Source organism: Elgaria multicarinata, chromosome 10, assembly GCF_023053635.1.
Source record: "Elgaria multicarinata webbii isolate HBS135686 ecotype San Diego chromosome 10, rElgMul1.1.pri, whole genome shotgun sequence".
In the NCBI taxonomy this organism is placed as follows: domain Eukaryota; kingdom Metazoa; phylum Chordata; class Lepidosauria; order Squamata; family Anguidae; genus Elgaria; species Elgaria multicarinata.
This window is the reverse complement of record NC_086180.1, coordinates 26,748,690-26,773,096: the sequence shown is the minus strand read 5'-3', so window position 1 is coordinate 26,773,096 and position 24,407 is coordinate 26,748,690. Positions and strand designations below refer to the sequence as shown.

The following is a 24,407-nucleotide window of genomic DNA, read 5'->3' as shown; positions in this document are numbered from 1 at the left end:
TTATATTTCAAAAATGATAAAGCAGCTTAACCAGAACAGGCAGGAAACCAAAGAGTAATCAGAGAATTTTTATTTATTTATTTTATCCTTGGTAATAGGGTGACCATATGAAAAGGAGGACAGGGCTCCTGTATCTTTAACAGTTGCATAGAAAAGAGAATTTCAGCAGGTGTCATTTGGAGAACCTGGTGAAATTTCCTCTTCATCACAAGTTAAAGTGCAGGAGCTATACTAGAGAGGCCAGATTTAAAAGAGGGCAGGGCACCTGCAGCTTTAACTGCTGTGATGAAGAGGAAATTTCACCAGGTTCTCCATATATACAAATGACACCTGCTGAAATTCCCTTTTCTATGCAACTGTTAAAGATACAGGAGCCCTGTCCTCCTTTTCATATGGTCACCCTACTTGGTAAGGAGATTTTGGGATGATGCTTTGAAAGCAGTTCCCAAAGTAGTACAAGTGGGTTCAAAAGTCTTGGTTTTATAATTAAACTTCCAACTTGCCCCCAAAGAGTTCTTTAGACCAGGCAATCAGCAGCAGATGTCATGCTCTTAGACCCAGCAGATACCTCTTCCTAGCCACCATGGAAAGAGAGTAAGGGAAACTGGAAATACCTCATCTCTTGGGTGCCAGCTGCTAAAACCTAAAGATTAAATGATATCATTCTGAAAAGCAAAAGTGAAGGATTCAAGCTTGTCTCATATCAATATTTGGAGCACATCAGATTTTTCTTTCCAAATGTTTTCTACAGGTGAGAAGAAACTCCAGGAGAAGAAGCCTTAGTTTTCTCAAACAAGAGAACTCACCTGCATATCTAATGAGAAGTAAGCAGGATTGAATTACTCAGCGGCATTTTCAAATAACATCCAAATACTGCATGTCTACTCAGAAGTAAGCATGTCTACTCACAAGTAGGCAAGAGAAGATCCGAAGCGAGCAGGGCTAAATCATTCAGCAGCTTCCTCCCCAGGCCCCACCCCCTCTCCTTTGTGGGGAAAAGCTCTCATTTTGGATCAGCTGCATAGTGAGAAACGTCCTTTATTACTGTGCAGCAGGGAAAAGCTTTTATCTCGGATCAGCTCTTGGGCTGGAATTTCCCATCCCTGTTTTAAACCGTTATGCCATCCTGTGTCTAGAATGCCATACTGTGACTTTATATTTTTAACAAGACTTTTCCAATCACTGTCCTGTCTTTAGAGGAGTATTTAACACTGCATCTCTCAAACAGAATGAGCTGCTAGAGCTTCATCCCACATACCTGCTTCCCTTGGATTATCCCCATAGTGCTAAGCTTTCACGGTTGTTGTTTTTGTTACTGGGAGGCAGTGATCCTTTGCATACCAGGAAGTGAATTTAAGGGGGGAAATGCAAAAAAATCATAAAAAATCAACGGGTGACCCAATTCGATTCAAGTTTGGTATGCTTAAAGCTCTCCCTAATATCTATTACTGTGCCAATTTTTGTGACTTTATCTTTAAAGCTTACACAGATGTAAGCATTTCTTTAAAATCCTGCTGCTGCGCCCCAGCGGCGGCTCAGAAGATACGCTCAAAAAGTAGGGGCTAAATATGGCGAATCTTTTGGCTTTATAGCACAATTAAGGCAGGATGCATGGGAGTACTTCACAATCACAGCAGATTATAAAGTGGAAAATGTCTGAGTCCTTTGCATGCAATTCGCAGTGATTGCACAGTATAACGGTGGTGTGATAAAGCTGCTAGAGTCACATAGTCTGCATTTTCCATTTTCCAAAAGCACCTCAGAACAGGGCTTTCTGGGGGCTGCTCAGATTTACCTCATCCCCAAAATATTGCCAAATTATTGGCAACAGGTACATCTGCAGCCTGCCAGAGGCTGGGAAGGTGGGGTGTGTTTGGCTGGTGGGGGGGAAAGAAGAACAGGGACTGCTGGGGCTTCCCTCTGCAGTCTCTCCCCTCACCTGCTGGGCGTCAGCTGACTGAGTGCTCCACCTCTCCCTAACAGGTACATCTGCAGCCTGCCAGAGGCTGGGAAGGTGGGGTGTGTTTGGCTGGTGGGGGGGAAAGAAGAACAGGGACTGCTGGGGCTTCCCTCTGCAGTCTCTCCCCTCACCTGCTGGGCGTCAGCTGACTGAGTGCTCCACCTCTCCCTAACAGGTACATCTGCAGCCTGCCAGAGGCTGCGCCTCGGCGACGCGCAGAGTGCGCCGCCGAGTGCGCACTTGGCGCCGCACTTTGCGGCGCACTTAGGAGATACCATACTACTGTACCTGCAAGATCTCCAACCAGCCAACCAGCAGCAAATTGTAAAATACATTTTAATTACTTTTTAATATGTGCCTGGGGAGCTCTGGGGGATACGGGGATGCCCACATAACTGTGGTCACGGGTAGGGGGAGGTATGGTGCTAGGGGAGGAACAGGCCAGATGAGGAGAAGAGGGGATAGATTCCTTACAGCTATTCCCTCTTCTGGTTCCTACCCCAACCGGATAGTTCCTGGTGGCCATATCAGCTTGCTCTCAGGTCTGGTGGTGCTGCTGCTGAACGCCAGGTCAGTCCAGAATAAAATCTCCCTCATCCATGATTTGATTGTGGATGAGGGGGCTGACCTGGTATGCGTCACTGAGACCTGGGTGGGTGAACTGGGTGGGGTTGCTCTCACCCAGCTCTGCCCTCCTGGGTACTCGGTGCAGCACCAGCACAGACTCGAGGGCCGGGGAGGGGGGGTTGCCGTGGTCTATAGGAATACAATCTCCCTCTCTAGGCTTCCTGTTCAGTCGAGTGCTGGTCTGGAGTGTTTGTACTGTGTGTTGGGTACTCGAGACAGATTAGGGATTCTGCTGGTGTACCGTCCACCCCGCTGCCCAACAGTCTCCCTGCCTGAGCTGACGGAGGTTGTCTCGGACCTGGTGTTGAGGACCCCCAGGATGGTGGTTCTGGGGGATCTCAACTTCCATGCCGAGGCTGCTGTATCCGGAGCGGCTCAGGACTTCATGGCTGCCATGACAACCATGGGGCTGTCTCAACATGTCATCGGCCCAACACATGCAAAGGGACACACACTTGATCTGGTTTTCTCGACTGGACAGGAGGATGGTGATCTGGAAGTGGGGGGAACTAACATCTACCCCCTTGTCATGGTCGGATCACTTCCTACTGAGGTTTAGACTCTCGGCGGCCTTTCCCCTCTGCAAGGGTGGGGGGCCTATTAAAATGGTCCGCCCCCGGAGGCTAATGGACTCCGATGGATTCCAGAGGGCTCTGGGGGATTTTCCTGCTGATATGGCCGGTGCTCCTGTCGAAGCCCAGGTCGCTCTGTGGAATGCAGAGATGACTCGGGCGGTTGACACGATCGCGCCCAAGCGTCCTCTCCCTCTGAGCAGAGCCCGGTCAGCTCCTTGGTATACATCTGAGCTGAGGGCGATGAAGCAAGAGGGGAGACGGCTAGAACGCAGGTGGAGGAAAACTCGTGCTGGGTCTGATCGAACACGGGCTAGAGCTCACTATCGAGCCTACTCTGTGGCGGTGAGGGTGGCAAAGAGGCAGTTCTTTTCCACCAGCATTGCGTCTTCTCGGTGTCGTCCGGCGGAGCTTTTCTGAGTGGTTCGTGGCCTGTTACACTCTGGGCCAGGGCGTGAGATAGTTGAACCCTCGGTAGCACGCTGTGACGAGTTTGCACGGCACTTTGAAGATAAAGTCGCTCAGATTCGTCATGAATTGGACACCACACTTAATGCAGCACCACTAGTAGAGGCATTCAGAGCGCCGTCCTGCTCAGTTTTATTGGATGAGTTTCAGTTATTGAGGCCCGAGGATGTGGACAAGGTGCTTGGCCAAGTCCGGTCGACCACCTGTGTGCTTGACCCTTGCCCCTCGTGGCTCATTACATCAAATAAGGAGGGGATCGCCGGCTGGGTCCAGGAGGTTGTAAATGCCTCCTTGAGAGAGGGAGTGGTGCCGGCCTCTTTAAAAGAGGCGGTAATTAGACCACTCCTGAAGAAGCCTAATCTGGACCCGGAAGATGTTAACAACTACAGGCCGGTGGCTAATATCCCTTTCCTGGGCAAGGTGCTTGAGCGGGTGGTTGCAGGACAACTCCAGGCACTCTTGAATGAAACGGATTATCTAGATCCATTTCAATCGGGTTTCAGGCCTGGTTTTGGAACGGAAACTGCCTTGGTCGCCCTGTGGGATGACCTCTGTCGGGAGAGAGACAGGGGGAGTGCGACCCTGTTGGTTCTCCTGGACCTCTCAGCGGCCTTCGATACCATCGACCATGGTATCCTTCTGGATAGGTTGTCTGAACTGGGAGTTGGAGGTACTGCGTTGCAGTGGTTCCGCTCCTACTTGGATGGCCGATTCCAGAAGGTGGTGCTGGGGGATTATTGCTCTGTGCCGTGGCTCCTAAGCCATGGGGTTCCGCAGGGCTCTATTTTATCCCCTATGCTGTTTAACATATACATGAAGCCGCTGGGGGAGGTTATCCGGAGATGTGGACTGAGGTGTCATCAATATGCGGATGACACCCAGCTCTACCTTTCCTTTTCATCAAACCCAGGTGAGGCAGTGACTGTTCTGAACCAGTGCCTGGGCACGGTAATGGACTGGATGAGGGCTAACAAACTGAGACTCAATCCAGACAAGACGGAGGTACTGTTAGCGGGTGGTTCATTTGTCCGGCGAGGTGATGTTTGCCCTGTCCTGGACGGGGTTGCACTCTCCCTAAAGGATCGGGTCCGTAGTTTGGGGGTGCTCTTCGATCCAGAACTGTCACTTGAGGCACAGGTGAACTCAGTGGCAAAGAGCACCTTTTATCAGCTTAGGCTGATATACCAACTGCGCCCTTATCTGGACAGTGATAGCCTAGCTACAGTTATCCATGCTCTGATAACCTCTCGTTTGGATTACTGCAATGCGTTATACGTGGGGCTGCCTTTGAAAACGGTCCGGAAGCTTCAGCTGGTACAAAACAGGGCAGCCTGTTTACTAACAGGGACTGGCTGGCGAGATCACATTACGCCAGTCCTTTTACAACTTCATTGGCTGCCAGTCCAGGTCCGGGCCCGATTCAAAGTGCTGGTATTGACATTTAAAGCCCTAAACGGTTTGGGGCCAGGTTATTTGAAGGAACGCCTCCTCCCATATGTACCTACCCGGACCTTAAGATCATCTACAGGGGCCCTTCTCCGTGAGCCCCTGCCAAAGGAAGTGAGGCAGGTGGCTACTAGGAGGAGGGCTTTCTCCGCTGTGGCACCCCGGTTGTGGAATGAGCTCCCCAGAGAGGTCCGCCTGGCGCCTACACTGTACTCCTTTCGTCGCCAGCTGAAGACCTTTTTATTCACTCAGTATTTTAACACTTAATTTTAACTTAAATTTAAATTATACTGTTTTAACTCTGTATTTTAACCTTATATCAATTTTGCTGCGTGGTTTTATCCTGGTTGTGCTTTTTATATTGTATTTTGTATTTGTATTTTTAACTTGTTGGTTGTTTTATGATGATTTTAATTTTTGTGAACCGCCCAGAGAGCTTCGGCTATTGGGCGGTATAAAAATGTAATAAATAAATAAATAATAAATAAATAAATAAATAAATTAGAACAGCTAGTTTTGAAACGGCTGAGAAATGGTCCATGTTAATTTGGTATTGCCCTACCTGCTACCTATGCATAATTTAGTTTGGCTATGGCTCAAATGTCAGAGACTGGGTTTGTTGTTTCAGCATGGGTCAGTTATGCTTTCAGAGCTCATTCCTTACAATCAGTAGCTAGAAATTGAATAGGTTTTTGGGAATTTTTCCAGACAAAAATAGTTAGAATTGCCCAATATATATTCAATGATACAAAAATCTGCTAGTTTAAGAAAAGTTAAGGCTAACTCACACTGGTTCATGCTTGACAAAGCCAGGAAATTGGAAATTTAGGCTGATACCTTAACAAACGTGAACCATGATCAGTAATGATGTTGTGCAATGTCACAAATTATGCTTACAATTTACACCCACACATTCCCTTGGTCTTTCTGGCCAAAATCCAGATGGGGAGGATGGAATGCTTGGGACCAGCAAAAATGCCCCACATTGTTCTAGGGCTCATCTACACCAAGCAGGATATTCCACTACAAAAGTGGTATGAAAGCTGTATATAAAAGGCAGGAGCCACACTACTGCTTTACAGTGGTATTGAAGTGCACTAACAACTGTTGGGGCCCATTGACACATACCATATACCACTTTCAAACACTTTCATAGTGTTATATCTTGCTTGGTGTAGATGTGTCAATGGGCCCCAACAGTTGTCAGTGCACTTCATTACCATTATAAAACAATAGTGTAGATCCTGCAGTGCACTTCAATATTGCTATAAAGCAGTAGTGTGGCTCCTGCCTTTTATATACCACATTCATAGTGGTAGTATCCTGCTTGGTGCAGATGAGCCCCTAGTCTTGTATTGTCTAATGAAACATCTTAGCCTTACTGTGTTGCTAGAGGAATCCTCCTGCGAGTTAACCCTTGCCTGTTTGTTGCTTACATCAGTAGCTGGTAGTATGGGTTAAACAATAGGAGATGGGGAGATAACTACAAAAATGACAAACTGAACTGACTGCACTCACTATGAGCACAATCCACTTGCACGACATGCACAGCATGTTAGGAGGAACAGAAAATCTACCTCTTCCTCTCAGTGCCTTGCACAAGCTTCTTATATTCTAAATCGTTGGCCAGTTCAGCTAATCCAAAGTAGAGGCTTCATGACCACAAGTGACTGTGCAGCCTGAAATGTAGTCATCAATTGTACACGCTGTTTATCAAAACACATAAAAGCAAATCTAGAAGGCCTTACAAGCTGATCAGCATGGATCCAACTGCAGCAGGCAATAAAAGGATATTGTGTGCCCAGCTCGCATTCCATTGATATCAATGGCAGAATTCCCATTTCTCTGAATAGGTCTGGGATTGTATCCATAGAATAAGACTTTTCTTGTGAATGCCTTGTGATTGCACTCAGCAGATACGAAGCAACCACATGGCCCAAACTCAGATGCCTCATGCTATTCGTAACAACTAATTCAGTTCCAGTTTCTCTGTAGCAGGCACCCACTTTGAAAAGCCCTCCATGTGAAGTTCAGGAGGCAGAAAATGTGGCATCTTTCAAATGCCTTCTGAAAATGTTCTTGTTCACTCAGGCTTTCCCTGGCTTGTAATTAAATTAACTGTGCAGCTTCATCTTACTGCTCCTTGTATTGTTCTTATTGTAATTTGCAATTGTTTTTAATATTGTATTTTAAATGTGATTCATTGTGGGAAATTAAAATGGCTACACAATAAACACGAGAGAGGTGTACAAAATTATGCATGGTGTGGAGAATGTGGATAGGGAAACATTTTTCTGCTTTTCTTAAAATACTAGAACCCAATGGGGTCATCCCATGAAGCTGATTGGTGGGAGATTCAGGTCAGATAAAAGAAAGTACTTCTTCACACAGCACATAGTTAAGCTATGGAATTCATTATCACAAGATGTAGTGATGGCCACCAATTTGGATGGCTTTAAAAAGGAGTTATAAATTCCTGGAGAAGAAGGCTATCAATGGCTACTAGTCCTGATGGCTATTTGCTACCTCCAGTGTCAGAGGCAGTATTGCTAGGGAACATGGATGAGAGGGTGTTGTTGCACTCATGTTGTTTTTGTGGGTCAACAACTGGTTGGCCACTGTGTGAACAGAATGCTGGACTAGGTGGACCCTTGGTCTGATTCAGGATAGGTCTTCTTATATTCTTATATTTAGCAGTATATAAATATCACAAATAAATAAATAAAATATCATGGCCAGTGAGTGCCAGAATAACCAAGGAGCAAATGCTGCCAGACACTGTGGGCCAGCTCAGAGAATACCTTCATGCTGATCCAGACCTTCATATGGAACAACACATCTGAAGTTGGCCTACAAGTGTAAAATCTAATTGTGTGGGCCTCAGTTCCATGTTTGATTACCTAGAAAGTATCTGGAAAATCAATTATGCTCTTGAGGCCTACATACATTGGATATTATGTGTGTAGGTCAACTGGTCAGGCACTGGTAATGTGGATTGATAAAAGATTGATGTCGGCCTGCTGCACTGCATGGACAGGGAGGACAGCCATTCCCTCAGTTCACTTCATGCAATGGGTCAGATTGGACTGAAGATATCCAAACTTTCCCCATGTTCAGCAAGGATAAAGGGCTCCAGATTATAGGCATTTTTATGAAGCCAAATGTTGAGGTTTTATTTCAAGGCTGTTATTGTATATGAAAACAAAATTCAAGGGTGCTTCCACTACAGATCCTTGTTGATTATTGTAGGTTATTCACAGGTGGGTGTGTTTCTTTATGAAAATCTGGAACAACATCAACATATTTTGTAAACCGCCCAGAGCGCTTCGGCTATGGGGCGGTATATAAATACAATAAATAAAGAAATAAATAAATTGCTAGTTTTTTAAATTGTTACTTATCTGTGTCACTGCTCATCTCATTGTTTGTTTTTTTGGTTGATGTTGCATGTTTTTTTGTGATTTATTGGTTGGACACTACTTTGGAATTATTTTATAATAAAAAGCAGGCAATAATTTCATGGTATCTTGGAATGATTCTTACATTATGGGGGCAACAAGGTTCTCTACAGGACCTGTAATGTAAGAATATAAAAGAGGAGGGGACATAGCCCAGTGTTAGGGCACATGGTTTTCATGCAAAATGTCCCACATTCAGCCCCTGGCATCTTCAGGTAAGACAAGGGAAGGTAGGGTTGCTCTTCTGTTTGAAACTCTGGTGAGTAGCTGCCAGTCAGTTGAGTTACATGGACTAGTGGTCTGACTTAGTATAAAGAAGCTTCCTTGGATCTTATGTGAAAAAAGCTTGGGAACGCTAATGCTAATTATGGAAATTCCATAGTTTTACCATGACAGCCTTCAAGAATCAAAACTAGTCCTTTTCTAAATATCCAATAGGACAGATATTAACCAATTCAGTATCTTACGAAATAAAACAATATATAAATTAGGTAATCTATCAGTACTGAAATTATGTCACCTAAATTTAACCTGGGAGGCTGGTGTTGTGTGAACTCACATCAGAGTATAAACAGAGTGCAACTCAGAAATTTACCAACAAGAAGGGAAAAAATATCCGATTACCTATGGGGTAAAATTTATTTTACCACAAAGGCCATGTTAATTAGCTGTTATTTAGAATAGCGAACTAAAACATACTGGAGATGTTGCCATTCATGAAAATGAAGCATTGTATGTGGGTGGGCAGACGGTATGCAAAATATTTTTCCTTCCTGCTGGCTAAACTTGAAATCGAGAACAGGCACTAACAAGCCAGTAAAGTAGCCTACAGCAACTTCCATCTTATTTTCCTGCCAGTCTCTCCTAACAGGTGTTGCCATAGAAAGATTTTTTTACAAACCAAAAAATTAAGACAACCGGGAAAACATTACAAGGTGAAACAAACATGAGAGAGACTGGCAGTACAATTCTATATATGTCTACTCAGAAGTCAGCCCCGTTGCATTCAATAGGACTGACTTGAAGGTAAGTGAGTATAGGATTCCAACCTGAGCAACAAAATTATGATAAAAATGAAATATTAATAAGGGGGAAAGAAAACAGGCACATAAAACCACGTGCCCTGCCCATTTCCACAGTCAACATATGAACATTTCTGGTGTCATATTTTCCACAGAGTTCCAATTCAAAGTTCATTTAAATAAATACTTTTTTTAAACTAATGAGCTCAAGAAATACAGTAAAGGCCAAATTAGATGTGACAGAAGAAGCCCTGTTTGTTTATTCACAAGTCAGTCCCATTCAGATATAATGTGGGGGAGAGGGAACCAAGGCCTGCCCCTTCCCTGCCTTCCCTCATCACACTCTAATTGAGGCACTTTTCTTTCTAGCCTGGCTCACTTCTGATACTCGAGCTAGTGCTGGCAAGAAAAGTATTTATTTCTGCCTTTTTTTCTCCAAGGAACCCAAGGTGGTGTACATAATCCTCCTCCTCTCCATTTTATTCTCACTACAACAACCCTATGAGGTAGGTTGAACCAAGTGTCTGTGACTGGCCCAAAGGGCTCCATCATACTGGTGTTCCATCACACTCTTGTTATGCCTGGTTTGCAGTCTTGCAGCATGGCACTCAGATGACGTTGTGCCTTTCCTGCAGACACTGTGCCTCTTCCCCTCCCCTTTTCGTGTTTTCTTAGAGTGGGAAAAGTCTGTATTATTTCCCCCAAACAGAATTAAAGTGCCCTTCAGCCCCCGTATAGTGCCGTCCTCTTGCTATTTCTGTTGAAGAGAGAGCTTGCTGATGAAAAGGGAGGGTGGGGCAGTTCTCCTCCTCCCGCACCGTGTTGGTAAATCACTAGACAACAAAGCCAGAGCAAGGGGGGAAGGAACCCACGCCCATCACAATGTTACAACCAATGAACTGGAGGCAGAAGGGGCGGGGTGGGGTGGAATGGAAGAGCAAACAAGCAAAAGGGAGGTTTCATCAGTAATGAAACGGAGCTAGAAATCATGGAGGAATATCAGGGGAAAAGGTAGGTGTGAAGAGCTCAAAGTCACCCAGTGAGTTTCCATGGCCAAGTGGGAGACTAGCACCCGGATCTCCCAACACCCAGACCAACACTCTAATCACTACACCACATAGTCTCTCTTCTTGAAGCAATAGAGTACAATGAGACAGGGCATGTTTCAAAGTTGGTGGACTACACCCCAAAGACTCACACAGACTCTGCCTTCCAAACAAACTTAGGCCACGGCTAGACCTAAGGTTTATCCTGGGATCATCCAGGGTTCGCCCCTGCCTGAGCACTGGATCCCCTGTGTGTCACCTAGATGAACAGGTTTGACCCCTGGACGATCCAGGGATAAACCTTAGGTCTAGCTATGGCCTTAGAAGTTTTATTCAAATCAGCCTCAGCTATTCTCACTCGCATTTCCCTTTTGTTGCAACAGTAGATCCCTACCCAAGGCTTTATATACTAACCTGGCAGACATGTGGACAAAAAAACATGGCTGTCCCTTGTCACATCTAGTTTGGCCCTGACTGCTGTCTTTAAGTAGTAAAGAAACGAAGAGTACAGATGTTTGTGAATGTAGTTAGTCATTTTTACCTCAGACTCATGCTGTCACTAGCAAAGTATACACAATGGTATTATTGTCAATACTGGTATCTCAAAACACTGGGCAGAATCTAGAGTTCAGCACCCCCAAAACCAAATTCCAAAATCCAGAAATCAAAAACTTTGCACAAATGATAGGCAGAACCTTTATGGGAGAACATTGTATATGAAACAGCCCTAGAGTTTGGAGGCCTATCATAGGCCTAGTTCCCACGGAGGTGGTAAAGCTGTGTTTGCATATACCACCTCAGGCTTACTGATCTTTGCAAACACGGTCTTTTGGTTTCAAGAAGTTCCCAATGATAGTGGATAATGAATTATTACTTGACTGGCAGATTTTCCCCTTTCCCCAATCTTGAAAAAACGGGGGCCTTAATCCAACAATCCCATTTTCCTCCAAAGAAGAATCATACAATGAACCTTAAGTAAAATCACTCCTAATAGATTTAAGTTGTCTCTCTGGGCAGGCACTTCTCCCCTCATATTCTCTCTTAAGACACCATAATTATAACCATGTTATATAAGCACATTGCAAATAAATTATAAACTTACTTTAACTTGTGGATATGATTTTTTGTTCTTTTCACTTGAAGCTCCAGGAAGTCCACCATGTGATGGTCCTTCACAAACGTAGCGGAAACGAAACCCCCTCTAAAGGAGATTAGTTTTAAAAGGATTAATAAATTAATTTTTACACAGAATACTATTTTTTTTAATAAACTGGAGAAATAAAAGATAATTTATTCCATTTCTCTTCTTCAATTATCTTTTTCCTCCCTTATATGAACCCCTCATATATATTGCCTTAACACTACTGATATTTTAATTATTATACAAAATAATTAATAATAATAATAATAATTCTTGACAACCTTTCAGGGCAGAATCCTTCCAAGGTGGTATACAACAATGAAATATGTGAATATTTGTAAATATGTGGCTAACTATAGCTTCCTATCATGGAAGAATAAATTAGCTAAGAATGTATGTATTATCTTCAGACATGACTACTTTCATGCTGAAATTGACTTTGTTCATCTGAAATTGTATTAAAGCAGTTTTATTTATTTTTATTGTGCATATTAGCCACCCTGAGAGCTACTGTTGGCTTGTCTGGTAAGATACTCCTTTTATAATAAATAAATTGTTTCCTATATGGCAGTGTTTTTCATGTAGGAATTCTGTAACATGTGAAGACATCTGGGTTGAAAAATAACAATGGTTTCCTGTCCCACTACATATGTTACTTGCTTATTACTACTGTTGCAAATGTTCACTTTGCATATTTTGCATACAGTTCAATTCATTTGAGTTATCACAGATGTGTACGTATGGCTGCCAACTGTGAATCTGATGACGTGAATTCCAGCCCACGAATGTTTATCCCATAATGAATGTGTTGATCTTTAAGGTTTTATAGGGTTTTTTGTTTCTGCTGCAACATACTAACACAGATATGATTAGGGGCAGAGACTGCAGCTCAGTAGTAGAGCACATACTTTGCATGTAGGCGGTTCCAGGTTGATTCCCAGACACCTCCAGTTAAAAGGAGCAGGCAGCAAGTGATAAAGACCTTTGTCTGAAACCCTAGGGATTCACTGACAGTCAGAGCAGACAACATTGAGCTAGATAAACAAATAGGCTGGGTTACCACAACACAGCAAACAAAAGTATGGGTTGAGTGTGGGATGAATATGGGTTGATGCTGAATCATGGATTGTCACTGAATCATGAATTATTGTACTGTTTGTTAACCACGACAACCTACAATTCAACGACAAGCCATATTCATCTCACACTCAACCTGTACTCTGACTTGTCATGTTGTCTGAACCCAGCCATAGCCGGAGGCAGCTTCCTATATTCTAAGTTCCTAAAGCATTTTAAATGTTTTGACATTATACAAACATCTGAAATTGTTTGTATAATGAAGGAGGAACTTCAGGAGCCATGGGCTCCTGAAGTCCCTCTTCCCTCATGCACGAAGACTTCCTGCCACTAATCCTCGTTTGAGACAAACTATGGTTTGGGGCTGTCCGACAGACCAAGATCAAAATCAACAATTCAATCACGGTTTGCAGGGCAAGCCCAAAACATATTTTGCCAGATTTGCTAGAATTGGAAAAACTAGTGTTTGCCTCAAAAGCAAATTGAAGAGAAGGAATTAGGATGCAGAAACTGCCATGAGAACCTTGCTGTAGGGTGGGATATAAATAGAAATAAATAAATAAATATGGGGTGTGGGAGATGAAACATGCAAACCTGAGGCTTCTGACTGCATGTTCACATAATGCCAGCGGTTTGAGAATATATCTAAACAACCATTTCACTATCTGTAAAAATGGGAATCATTGCAACCTACTCTCAAAGGTTACTATTATGGTAAGAAAAAAGAAATTTATGCATATCTTATTTCTTATACATTTTGTATGGTAGAGGTGCCACGTAAGTGTGACCGCCCTTACCTATTGTATTTACATACTTGTGAAAAACAAAAAAATGTTTATATATTGAGAATCTGCAATATTTTCTGTTTTGTAATATATTTAGCCTCCTGCCAGGAAGCGAATAAAACAAAACACTCCTCTTCAACAAAAGCTATATTAAATAACAAGTTATGAGCCAGACTTTGTATGAAACAAGATGACATTGGTCTTGTCTGCATATCATTTAAAATATTGTGGGAGCAAGTGACCATGCTATTTCCACTTGGCTACTCGCAGTGCCGGCACTACCATTAGGCCAACTAAGCAGCCGCCTAGGGCACAGACCTCAGAGGGACGCAGTACTGTCCTTTAAGGGTCACAGTTTTATACAAATTAGCTGTTTTAAGAAAAAAATAATAATAAAAGGAAAATATAATAGTTCAGAAACTCTTCTTGAACAGCTGAATCAAAGTTGGGTGTGTGTGCAAGTAGCTCGCCTTGCCTAGGGCACAAAATATCGTATTTCTTCAATTCTAACACACACTTTTCCCCCCATATAAACATCTCTAAAAATGGGCTGCGTCTTAGAATCGCAGGTGTGTTTATTATTTCTTAGAATCAAAGCTTTTTTTTCTTTTGGTGGTACTGAAATTAGTGTGCGTCTTACAATCAATGGCATCTTAGAATCAAAGAAATACGGTAGTCTGGCACCGGCCCTGCCTACTCCATCTACAACCGGACAGAGGTAAACAACCCAGATTAAACCATAGTTTCAGCTCTGGGCTAACTCTCCCCCAACAACCCAGAATTTTGGATTCAGACATCATGGAGCATCTCTGAGTTGTTTATTTCAGGGGAATGGGTAGGTTGCAACATGTGATCCAGGTCAATGTGTTAGTCAACACTACATTTAGTGTTACAGCAAAACTGAGATCTTGTTATGCTAATTTAGAAGCTTTTCATTGTTTAAAAATTTGGAATGGCCTTCTCTTACCTGCTTAGGCTGTTCAACAATTTGAAGGTATGGCCCATCAGCTTGTTCAAAAGAGAATGAAGAAATAAAAAAAAAATTGGAAGTGTTACAGATTGCAAGAATATTGAATTTACAAAGCAAACATTTTGCATATGATGCCTTAAGTATCCCCAAGACAGATATCTGACCTCAACTGGCAAACCTTTTTGGTTGTACTGATAAGACTTTGGTCCTCCTCAGCAAACATGTACAAATCTTAACAGGCCCCATATGAGACTAGCCATGTATGTATTGCCCTTAACAATAAAAAAAACACAAGTCTCTGCCAAAATTATCAAAAAGTTAGCAATATTCAAGGAGGTAAGAGAGTTACTTCTAGGTAAGTATTGTTGAGATACTCCCCCCCCCATTTATTAGTTGCTCAACAACACAGTTCTCTGGGTGATATACAAGATAAAGAATAAAAATCACAACTTTAAAAGAATACAAAATCTTTTCAAATGAGCCCCCCAAAATCACTATAAAACAAAACAGGTCATACTGAAGCAAATATCAAGAGATTAAAATCACAGCAATAATCAATAACACTGAAAGCTAAAGGAATAAATAGCTAAAACAGCCATACTAAAACAATCTCATAATGCACAGATTAAAATTTTCCCAATTTAAATGTAAAGATTTAAAAGATTTTTCAAGGCCTGGCACCAAAATGACATTAAGATGGATACAGTACAGATTTATCTGAGGGGAGCATTCCACTATTGCTGAAAATATCGATGTCCAGGTGGGCCTTTTGGTCAAGAGCAGGTTGAGGTTTTCTGATGCTTGTCAGTTTTAATATTCACTGTGTTATATTTTTATTTATTAAATATTGTTAAATATTTAGGGTTGCGTTCTGGTACTCTGCTTACTTTCTTGAGCTTTAAGGGAAAGTGTGCTACATACTTTCCACTGGTAAGTGGTAGTTTTTCAGCTCTCCTCACACTGTAGCCCCCTGTGTACCACAAATAGTGGCCCCTAAAGATTGACAGATTCCCAAGAATGATTGTTGCAAGAAGATAAAATCAGGAACCATCACTTGAGTGCATGGAAGTAGTTGTGTGTACACTTGGACCTCTCTGGCCTTGACAAATAAATAAATCTGAACAACTAAACAACTAATGTTCAAAGCAATCGTAGGTTTCCAAGCAGCTTGACACATTTTAAAGAATGAGGATGAATACATAATATGCAAAATGGCAGTCAATCCACCACCAGTGGTTCATGCGGAGTTCACACATCTCAAACTGGGAAAAAGAGGTATCTTTCTCACTCCGGGGATCTACACTACTGCTTTAAAGCACTTTAAAGTACTTTGAAAACGTGACAACTGTATATGCAGTGTGTCCTGGGCCCAACAGTGGTCAAAACTGTTATAAAGCGCTTTAAAGGTGTAGTGTAGATCCTGCCATAGGAAACACAGTAAAAGGGAGTATAAGTCGTTCACACAACTTCTCTGCCTGTCTATAATGTCCAATTCCAATCTAAGTCATACAAGGTGTTTAACTTGGGAAAACAAAATGCAGCTTAATAAGACTATTCTAACAACAAAAGCAATAGCAAAAACCTTTTAATCTTTGAAAACTTGCAAGAAGCAGCACATTTTGTCAGAAAGTCCCCAAACTTCCTAAGCATTACACATCTATGTATACAAATGAAGAATTAACTGCATAGCACGAATCCTTTTTATGTTAGCATGTTCCCTGACAACACAGCATTCAATTGTCAAAACACTGAGCTATCTGGCGCTTTCCAATTCAATACAGAACAAGGGTCTTGTGTCCTTCAGAGCAATTTAGAATGTATAATGTTGGCACACATAGCTTTTTACGTTATTACAAAACCAGACTGGGAGAAGCTGCGTTTGCTGAAGTTTTTCCTCTCTAGACAGCTAAATTCTTTGATTCCTTGTACTGAGTCTGGTGAGCTTGAGAACCAACTCAAATCTTGTTGTATAAAATAGAATCAGCGCACATGTGATCTAGACATGTCCTACATAAAGATTATTTTGAAGTTACCATATTTAAGAACTATGATTTCTATCATTGGCATGTATTGTATTCTTACAAATCATGACATTTGTCCCAAATTGGCTCAATGAAAGAGATTTTCAGAAGCAAAAGAAAAACTATTGACTAAAAGCTGTACAGATTTACACAGGGAACATTTTCCCTGTGCCTGATGTATCCTCCACTCCTGTTCCTAACTTATGCCATGGAAGATTGACCACTAGAATCCACACTGTGTTTTTATGGATCCTAGACGCCCCAGTATATGTTACCTTTAATACATTCTATGCAGTTATGTGAGTGCTTTTTACTTATTCAAAAGTAACCATGGGCCACCCAATCCAGAATAGAACCCTAGGCAGGATCTACACTACTGCTTTAAAGCACTTTATAACAGTTTTGACAACTGATGGGGCCCAGGACACACTCCATATACAGTTGTCAAAACTGTTATAAAGCACTTTAAAGCAGTAGTGTAGATCTGGCGGTGGTTGGAGAGGACTTTATTCCCCTGCCCCCAACACACATACTGTGGTTTTGATCCACTTACTTGTTAGTAAGGTGGGGAAGCATTGACATACCTGCATGTTATGTTTTGGAAGGTAACATGTAGTTTGACCTTGATAGACGCCTATTTACGTGACAATGACAAAAAGAGTTCTAGAATGAATCTTTCATTTTCACCATTTAAAGAGATATTAAACAAGACCAGTAGAAGTTTCCATGCTTTGACATCTGACAGGAAACACACAATTCACGAATATGGAAACAGATTTAAATGATAAAGGAAACTAACTTTGCAGTAAGACTACATTCCCTCTCCAGTAGGCGAATGCTGTCCGATAAATGTAATTGGTAAATAAAATGGAATCTTTCTGTTTTTCCGCCACTTTGGAGGTAACCATGATTTTTGTGTGACAAACAATAAAGCATATAAAGCATATCCACTGATGTGAAGTGCACAAAGAAAGAGAGAATTAAGGATCCAGGGAGACCTAGGCCTTAGTTAAACCTACTGGTTAGCCTGCAACGGAAGAGTGAAGATCTCACATTGTGTTTATCAGAGCTCCCTCCTCTGTTTACATGCCACACATGATGACCTCAGAAGGAGAGGCGTTGCACCCACCATTTAAAAAAACACCTTAAAGGGGCAGCAGCGCGCAAATGGTAAGTATTTTTTAAAATTTAAATTACTTTCCTGCTCCCCCCACCCTACCCCTGATGGGCACAGTACTCCTGAGGAGCGCTGCGCCTGGTACGCGGAGCTAGGTCAACCTGCAGTGCCCAGCCACACATTCCGTGGTCTCAGGCGCAGCCCGGGACCAAAGGCAAGGACGAGATCCTGGGGCAAGGGAGGGATCATCCCTCCCTGATCATGTGGACGCACAGGGACGATCCCGGGGATCACCCCGGGCAAGGATCATCTTCAGCCTTTGCTCTCCATATGTAACATGAGAATAATGGTTACATTGTGGTGAAGACTGTAAGGCATTTTGTGAAATCAAGATTGCTATACATACCGGATATTGTAGTAATAGCAGATCAGCAAGGAGTTTGGGTATGGAAATCAATATACTCAAAGAATTGGGATAAGCAAGAGATATAAAGGGAACTTTATGTAGACCGTTCCCTACTGTAAAACACATGGAACAACACTCTTTATTTCATAACACAATTGCAGGATGTTCATTGGTTCAACAATCAGAAGCACACAGTACATTCTTAAAGTGATGTTTACTTAAACTGTACACCCCATTACAGACTGTTATACTCTAATAGTAATAACAACCATACTCCTAAAACTCCTTTATTTATTCATCTAGCTATCTAAAGCGTTTCCACTCCATTCTTCAGCCAAAGAGGCTCCCAAGGTGGTTCACATAAGGTCAACAACAAAACAAGACAGTCCCTGCTCCAGGCTTACAATATAAGACACAACACAAAAGGTAAGACTGGGAAATGGGCAGGAAGCAAACCCAAGAACCAGTTCTTTAAATTACAAATGTTCTTAAAGTTAAGAGATGTTATAGGTAATCAGGCCAGAGAAGAACTTTCAAATATTTTAACCAGCAAGATTTTTAGCATAAGAAAATGGCCATGCAAGATTAAGGACCTTTCAAGTCAGCTTTTTACTTTTAGTTTTTTTAAAAAATTAAGCATGATAATGATTATTCATAATTGTTTTAAACAAAAACAAGTCTCTCAGACTTCTTCAAACAACCACCAATAAACCATCCTGCTCAAGCAGCAATTGCTCTTACCTGTGCGAAGCGATAGGTCAGATGTAAGCATGTTTGCGTTATTGAACAGCGGCATCCCCATTGTGTAGTGGTCCACTGCAAACACCTGCAGTGACAATGTTTGTATTTTTTAATAAAGCAAGATAGTTGAGGCTCTAGCAAGATTTAAAGACACTGCTTTTTAAAAGAAACAACAACAAACTATACTTTTAGAAACTAATGCTTCTTGGCTAAATTTTGTCCTGCACAGCTACCATCCCAGGGCCAGTTCTCCATTCAGCAATAAACAGAACCTGGGTTGAGTTCAAGAGTATACAACAGTGTTGTGTCCAATGCCTGTGGCTCTACAACAAGGGTGCAGAACCTCAAGCCAAACCCATCCGGGGTCCCAATCCTGCTATCTGGAGTTCCCCAGATGGCCACACCCTCTTTCCCCCCAAACCACTGATCATTTGGCTTTTGTAAAATTCTTTTCCCATTCTGAAAGACCTCTCCTAAGGCATAATTACTGGCAGTAAAAGTTTTAAAATACAATATGCTGGTATTTTGGTTGTGCATGTTTTGCCCTTGCCCACCTCTGGAATGTGCCCCCCCCCCGAGCGTCTTCAAAATGGAATTTGGCCCTCGGGCTGAAAGAGATTCAACACTGCTACATTACAAGGTAGCCTAATATTGATCACAGGGCTTTTCCTCTACCAACCATACAAGGGGGGAAAAAGAGCCCCATCTGCTATAGCCAACAATGACAGCCCCAAATACACTGGGATTACAGGAAGCTCAAGATTACAGGATTGTAATCCTGACCGAGGCTTAGAATTACAATCAGTAATTAAGTCCTACATCCTGTTTTTTTATAGATAGATAGATAGATAAATAAATAGATAAGGGTGACCATATGCAAAGGAGGACAGGGCTCCTGTATCTTAACAGTTGTATTGAAAAGGAAATTTCAGCAGTTGTCATTTGTATATATGGAGAACCTGGTGAAATTCCCTCTTCATTGCAACAGTTAAAGCTGCAGGAGCCCTGCCCTCTTTTTAGTGACCAGATACAAAAGAGGGCAGGGATCCTGCAGCTTTAACTGTTGCAATGAAGAGGGAATTTCATCAAGTGCTGCATGCATACCAATGACACCTGCTGAATTTCCCCTTTCAATGCAACTGTTAAAGATACAGCAGCCCCTGTCCTCCTTTCCTTATAGTTATCCTAAGACAGATATATGCTTATGCTCATAGGTTTCAATGGTCATGCATGCAGTAGCTTAGCTAGTTCCAGGATTGCAGCTCATGGGAGAAATGCAACAGGCATTGATACTGTTGAACTGCCATCGTTCCATACAATATTTCATATTATGTAGTATGACATACATATGTACGCACATGTGCAATAAGTGATACTTGGAAATGCTTTCCACCTCACTGGCATAATCTCTTCCTTCAAATGACTCTAAGAACCCACATTTTTAAAGATGGTTTTGGCACAACCCCTTAGATCCCATGACCTTCTGCAGCGAAACCTAAGTAAGTGTTAGTGAAATGATCTCACGCTCTCTCTCTGTTTAGCTCTGCCTCCACTTTCCTCTTCTTCCTCTGTTGCTTCACTATGTCAAATTTTAGATTGTAAACTCCTTGGGGCAGGTATCTTTCCTTTTGAAATCTAAACAGTGGCAAGCAGGCGTCTTGTTAAATTATGCGAGGATTTGCACAGAAGACCCAAGAAAGCTCCAATATGTGACAAAAGATCATGCAGGTCTAATGTTTGAAGGCCTGTAGGCCCAACTAAGCCATGATATGAAAACAAAAATCAAAACAAAACAAAAAAGAAAACCTTTTTCAACATAGTTGGGTATGCTTCACAATTTTCAGTGGGTGGATGATACGTATTTGGAAAAATTGCCTTTCACTAATTTGACCGCGATGTAATACAAGGAGCTCAGTGAGTGTCAAAATGCAACTCCCACTCATTAATGAGCAAATGAAGCAACATCTAAATCATAGTTATGACTCATACAGGATGCACTAACCTAAAAATTCAATACCAAGTAAATGTTTTTATAATGTCTTTCAAAAAGCTTACTTTGCACTTTTTTAAAAGTATGGGTATTATTATTATTGTCCAAAATCTAATTTCCTATCTATTTCTAGCACTCCAATTTCTAACAATCCAAAGTTGCAGATATCAATGAAAAAAAGCACTTGGAACAGGGACAGAAGGATTATTTAAGGGTTGTTTGGGGTTGTTTTTTTGTCTTAAGAGAAATGTTAAAATAGAAATTCTTAACTGTACTTAAAAACAAAGCAGGACTCACACTTGCAGCAATAGCAGATTTGGCCCTGTTCACACAAAGTGGCAGCCCAAAGTAAGTGAAGTGCAGCAAGATGCAACTTTTTACAGTTCCACAATGGCTTCATTTACCATGTCCACTAGTTGAATTAAGCATTTATTTATTTATTTATTTATTTATTTATTTATTTAAAAAAAACTTTTTGTTTGTAGACCACATTATGTCCAAACAGTCTTACTTTTGTAAGTAGCTAATATAACTTCACATGATGCTTTACACACATTTTTATCATGTTACTGTCACTGGTTATACATACTCACCGGGTGATCTGTGACTCCCAAGAGATATGCACTATCATCCGCCATTCTGAGGGCTGAAACAATTAACCAGTACTGTAAATCAATGCATCTTTATAAAAACACCTGTATCAATAAAAATTGTCAGTAGGGGAAATAAAAACATCTAGTAAAAATAATCCCACCATGTGAGAAATGTTTTTCAGACTTCTCAAATGCTCCTTAAAATCACATTACCTGTAAAGTCTAATAAAGGACAGCCTCTGCATATAAATTCTTCGCTGTAATTCCACTGATGGCTGGCTTGAATTTGGTTTTGTACATTTTTAGAACGTGGCAGCAAAGACATTTTAATGAATCAGTTCAGAGCTTGATTCCCACAATGAGAAATTTGGATGCTAACCTCATGATGACTAAAGCTTTATTTATAAAACATATTATTTGCCTTTCTGCTTAGAAAAAAAAGGACAAAAGGCAAGACCAATTTTTTTTAATGGTGGGTTACTAATAGTGGGCTACTTGCTTGTATTCAGAAAAGTGAGTTGACTATGGGTGGACAAAAATGCTGTAGTCGTGAAGAAACAATCAGAAGAGATCCATCCCCCTTTTTGCAAAGTAAGCAATAACCCTGACCATAGCAACTCTGGGCACAATCTCCAGAAAACCTTTCCTGCATCAACTCCAGAGAATAAGAGCAGGGAAACAGCTCAGCAATGCTTTTGAATCACTCCCATGTCTTTGCAGCCAAGCTATCATGCTACAACATTCAATCTGCGATTTGCACAAGGGAATGTCCTAATGGATTATCTCCCAAGTCTGTAACTCATTGGTATCATCACATGAGTCAGAAGTAATTTTGAATGATTCAGCTATGAGCAATAGATAAATGCAAAATGTTGTCTGTATTGAGACAAGACGGAAAAAACCCACCTCAAAATGGAGGCAATCCAATAGCTTGCCAATCTTTGCTCAGGTGCAAGTTCAATGGGAGTTACTTAAATAGATGCTACTCAGATTTACTGATAGTAGCCTTTTGCACACGTAATGTTGAACTATGTGCAGAAGCCGGAACAAACCTAAGGAAAGTCTCAAGCTCACATGGTTCTGTCTCTTATTCCCACATGCAGGGAGAAGGACAGTGTTTAGTTTCACTTCCCCCTAATCTTGGCTTGTCGTTATATACAATCCAGATATCATGGTTCATTACAAAGTGGTAAATTTCAAAACAGGCCAATTTCAAATCATGAGTTATGAAACTGGCTTGTTTAATCAATTAAGCTTCTGAAAGTGGTGGGATGCACAGTAAGACCTCTGATATTGAACAGAGTGGGTGGACAGGTTCATATGGGAAGACATGGTCCTTCAAATATCCTGGTACCAAACTGTTTAGGGTTATAAAGATAAGGACCTACACCTTGAATTGTATCCAGAAATCAAATGGACAGATGAAACAAAAAACTGGTGAGTTGTTTTGCACCAGCTGAGGTTTCCAAACGCCTTTTAGAGGCAGTCATACATAGAACATGTTCAGTAATCCAGGTTGGATGTGACCAAGGCATGTACGTCAGTGACCAGATCTGCTTTATCCAGGAAGAGGCATACTTGTCACACCAGTTGAAGATGTACAAAAGTACTTCTGAGTATCCAAGAACAAATGTACCGTGGACGCAGATCAGTTCTTTCAAGGGAAGTACACCCCAAAACAGAAGAGGACATATCCCTACTCCTGGTTCGGCTTCCTTACAGATCAACATCACTTCTGTTTTAGCTGGATTAAGCATTAGTTTATTATCTCATGTTCAATCCATTTCTGCACTCAAATACCACTTTCAAATGTCTACTACTTTCTTGGCATGAGATGAAAAGAAAAGATATGGACTGGATATCATCTCCAAATTGATGACACTCAATATTAAATCCCTATATGACCTGTCCCATTAGTTTTGTGTAGATGCTAAACAGTATGGGGGACAAGAGAGAAGCCTGAGTGATCCCATAGGCCTGGTGTCCTCCAAATGTTTTGGACAAGTCCTAGCATTCCATTGGCCGTGCTAGCTGGGGCTGATGTAGGGTGACCACATGGAAAGGAGGACAGGGGCTCCTGTATCTTTAACAGTTGTATTGAAAAAGACATTTCTGCAGGTGTCATTTGTATATATGGAGAACCTGGGGAAATTTCTTCTTCACCACAACAGTTAAAGCTGCAGGTGCCTTGCCCTCTTTTAAATCTGGTCACTCTAGTATAGCTCCTGCAGCTTTAACTGTTGTGATAAAGAGGGAATTTCACCAGGTTCTCCATGGGTCTTGCTAGACGATGCCGGATAAGCCGGCAGGGAGGCGGGGCGACAGCGCGCTAACTTTAGACGCGCAGGGACTACGGAAGCCCTACAACGTCGGCCATTTTTGTTTGTTTGTTAAAGGGGCCACGTGCACCCTAAAGACTCCGGACAAGGTAAGTGGTTTTTTTTTACTTAAGCCCCCCCATCCACTCCTGATGGCCTCCCATGCCTCCTGCCCACTCTTTCCCCGCCCTCCATCCCGTCCCCGATCTGTGCCACCCTCCACCCTCCCTCCTGTGTCTGTGCCACCCTCCGTCCTGTGTCTGTGCCACCCTCCGCCCTCCGTCCCGTCCCCGATCTGTGCCACCCTCCGCCCTCCCTCCCGTGTCTGTGCCACCCTCCGTCCTCCGCCCCGTGTCCATGCCACCCTCCGCCCTCCCCCTCTCCTGCCGGTCCAGCCTTCCCCCCCTATCTCCCCCTCCCGGATCCCCCGGCCCGATGGGCACAGCGCTTGTATGAGCACTGTGTCAGTCTGTGGCTTTTCCTGGCTACTTGCGAGTAAGCGAGTAACCGCAAAAAGCCATGGACCTTGCTAGACATTCCGCAGCCCCGGCCTCAGGCCGGGGCTGCGGAAAAGGCGCGCAATAAGCAAAATCGCTTATGGCGCGTTAAGGGAGGTCTTAGCACGGCTTGACCTCGGATTCCCCTGTGC

General features: G+C 42.3%; 1 protein-coding gene across 1 annotated transcript in view; it reads right to left on the bottom strand.

Moving 5' to 3' along the window:
• Window positions 1-24,407, bottom strand: part of NFKB1 (nuclear factor kappa B subunit 1) — a 76,683-nt gene that overhangs the window by 38,513 nt on the left and 13,763 nt on the right. Inside the window, exons 2-5 of the mRNA XM_063135920.1 lie at window positions 21,441-21,493; window positions 18,858-18,942; window positions 14,570-14,610; window positions 11,702-11,800 (exon numbers count right to left, since the gene is read on the bottom strand). Coding sequence (XP_062991990.1) covers window positions 11,702-11,800; window positions 14,570-14,610; window positions 18,858-18,942; window positions 21,441-21,485 — 270 coding nt within the window. The 5' untranslated portion in view covers window positions 21,486-21,493. The remainder of the gene's footprint in view (window positions 1-11,701; window positions 11,801-14,569; window positions 14,611-18,857; window positions 18,943-21,440; window positions 21,494-24,407) is intronic.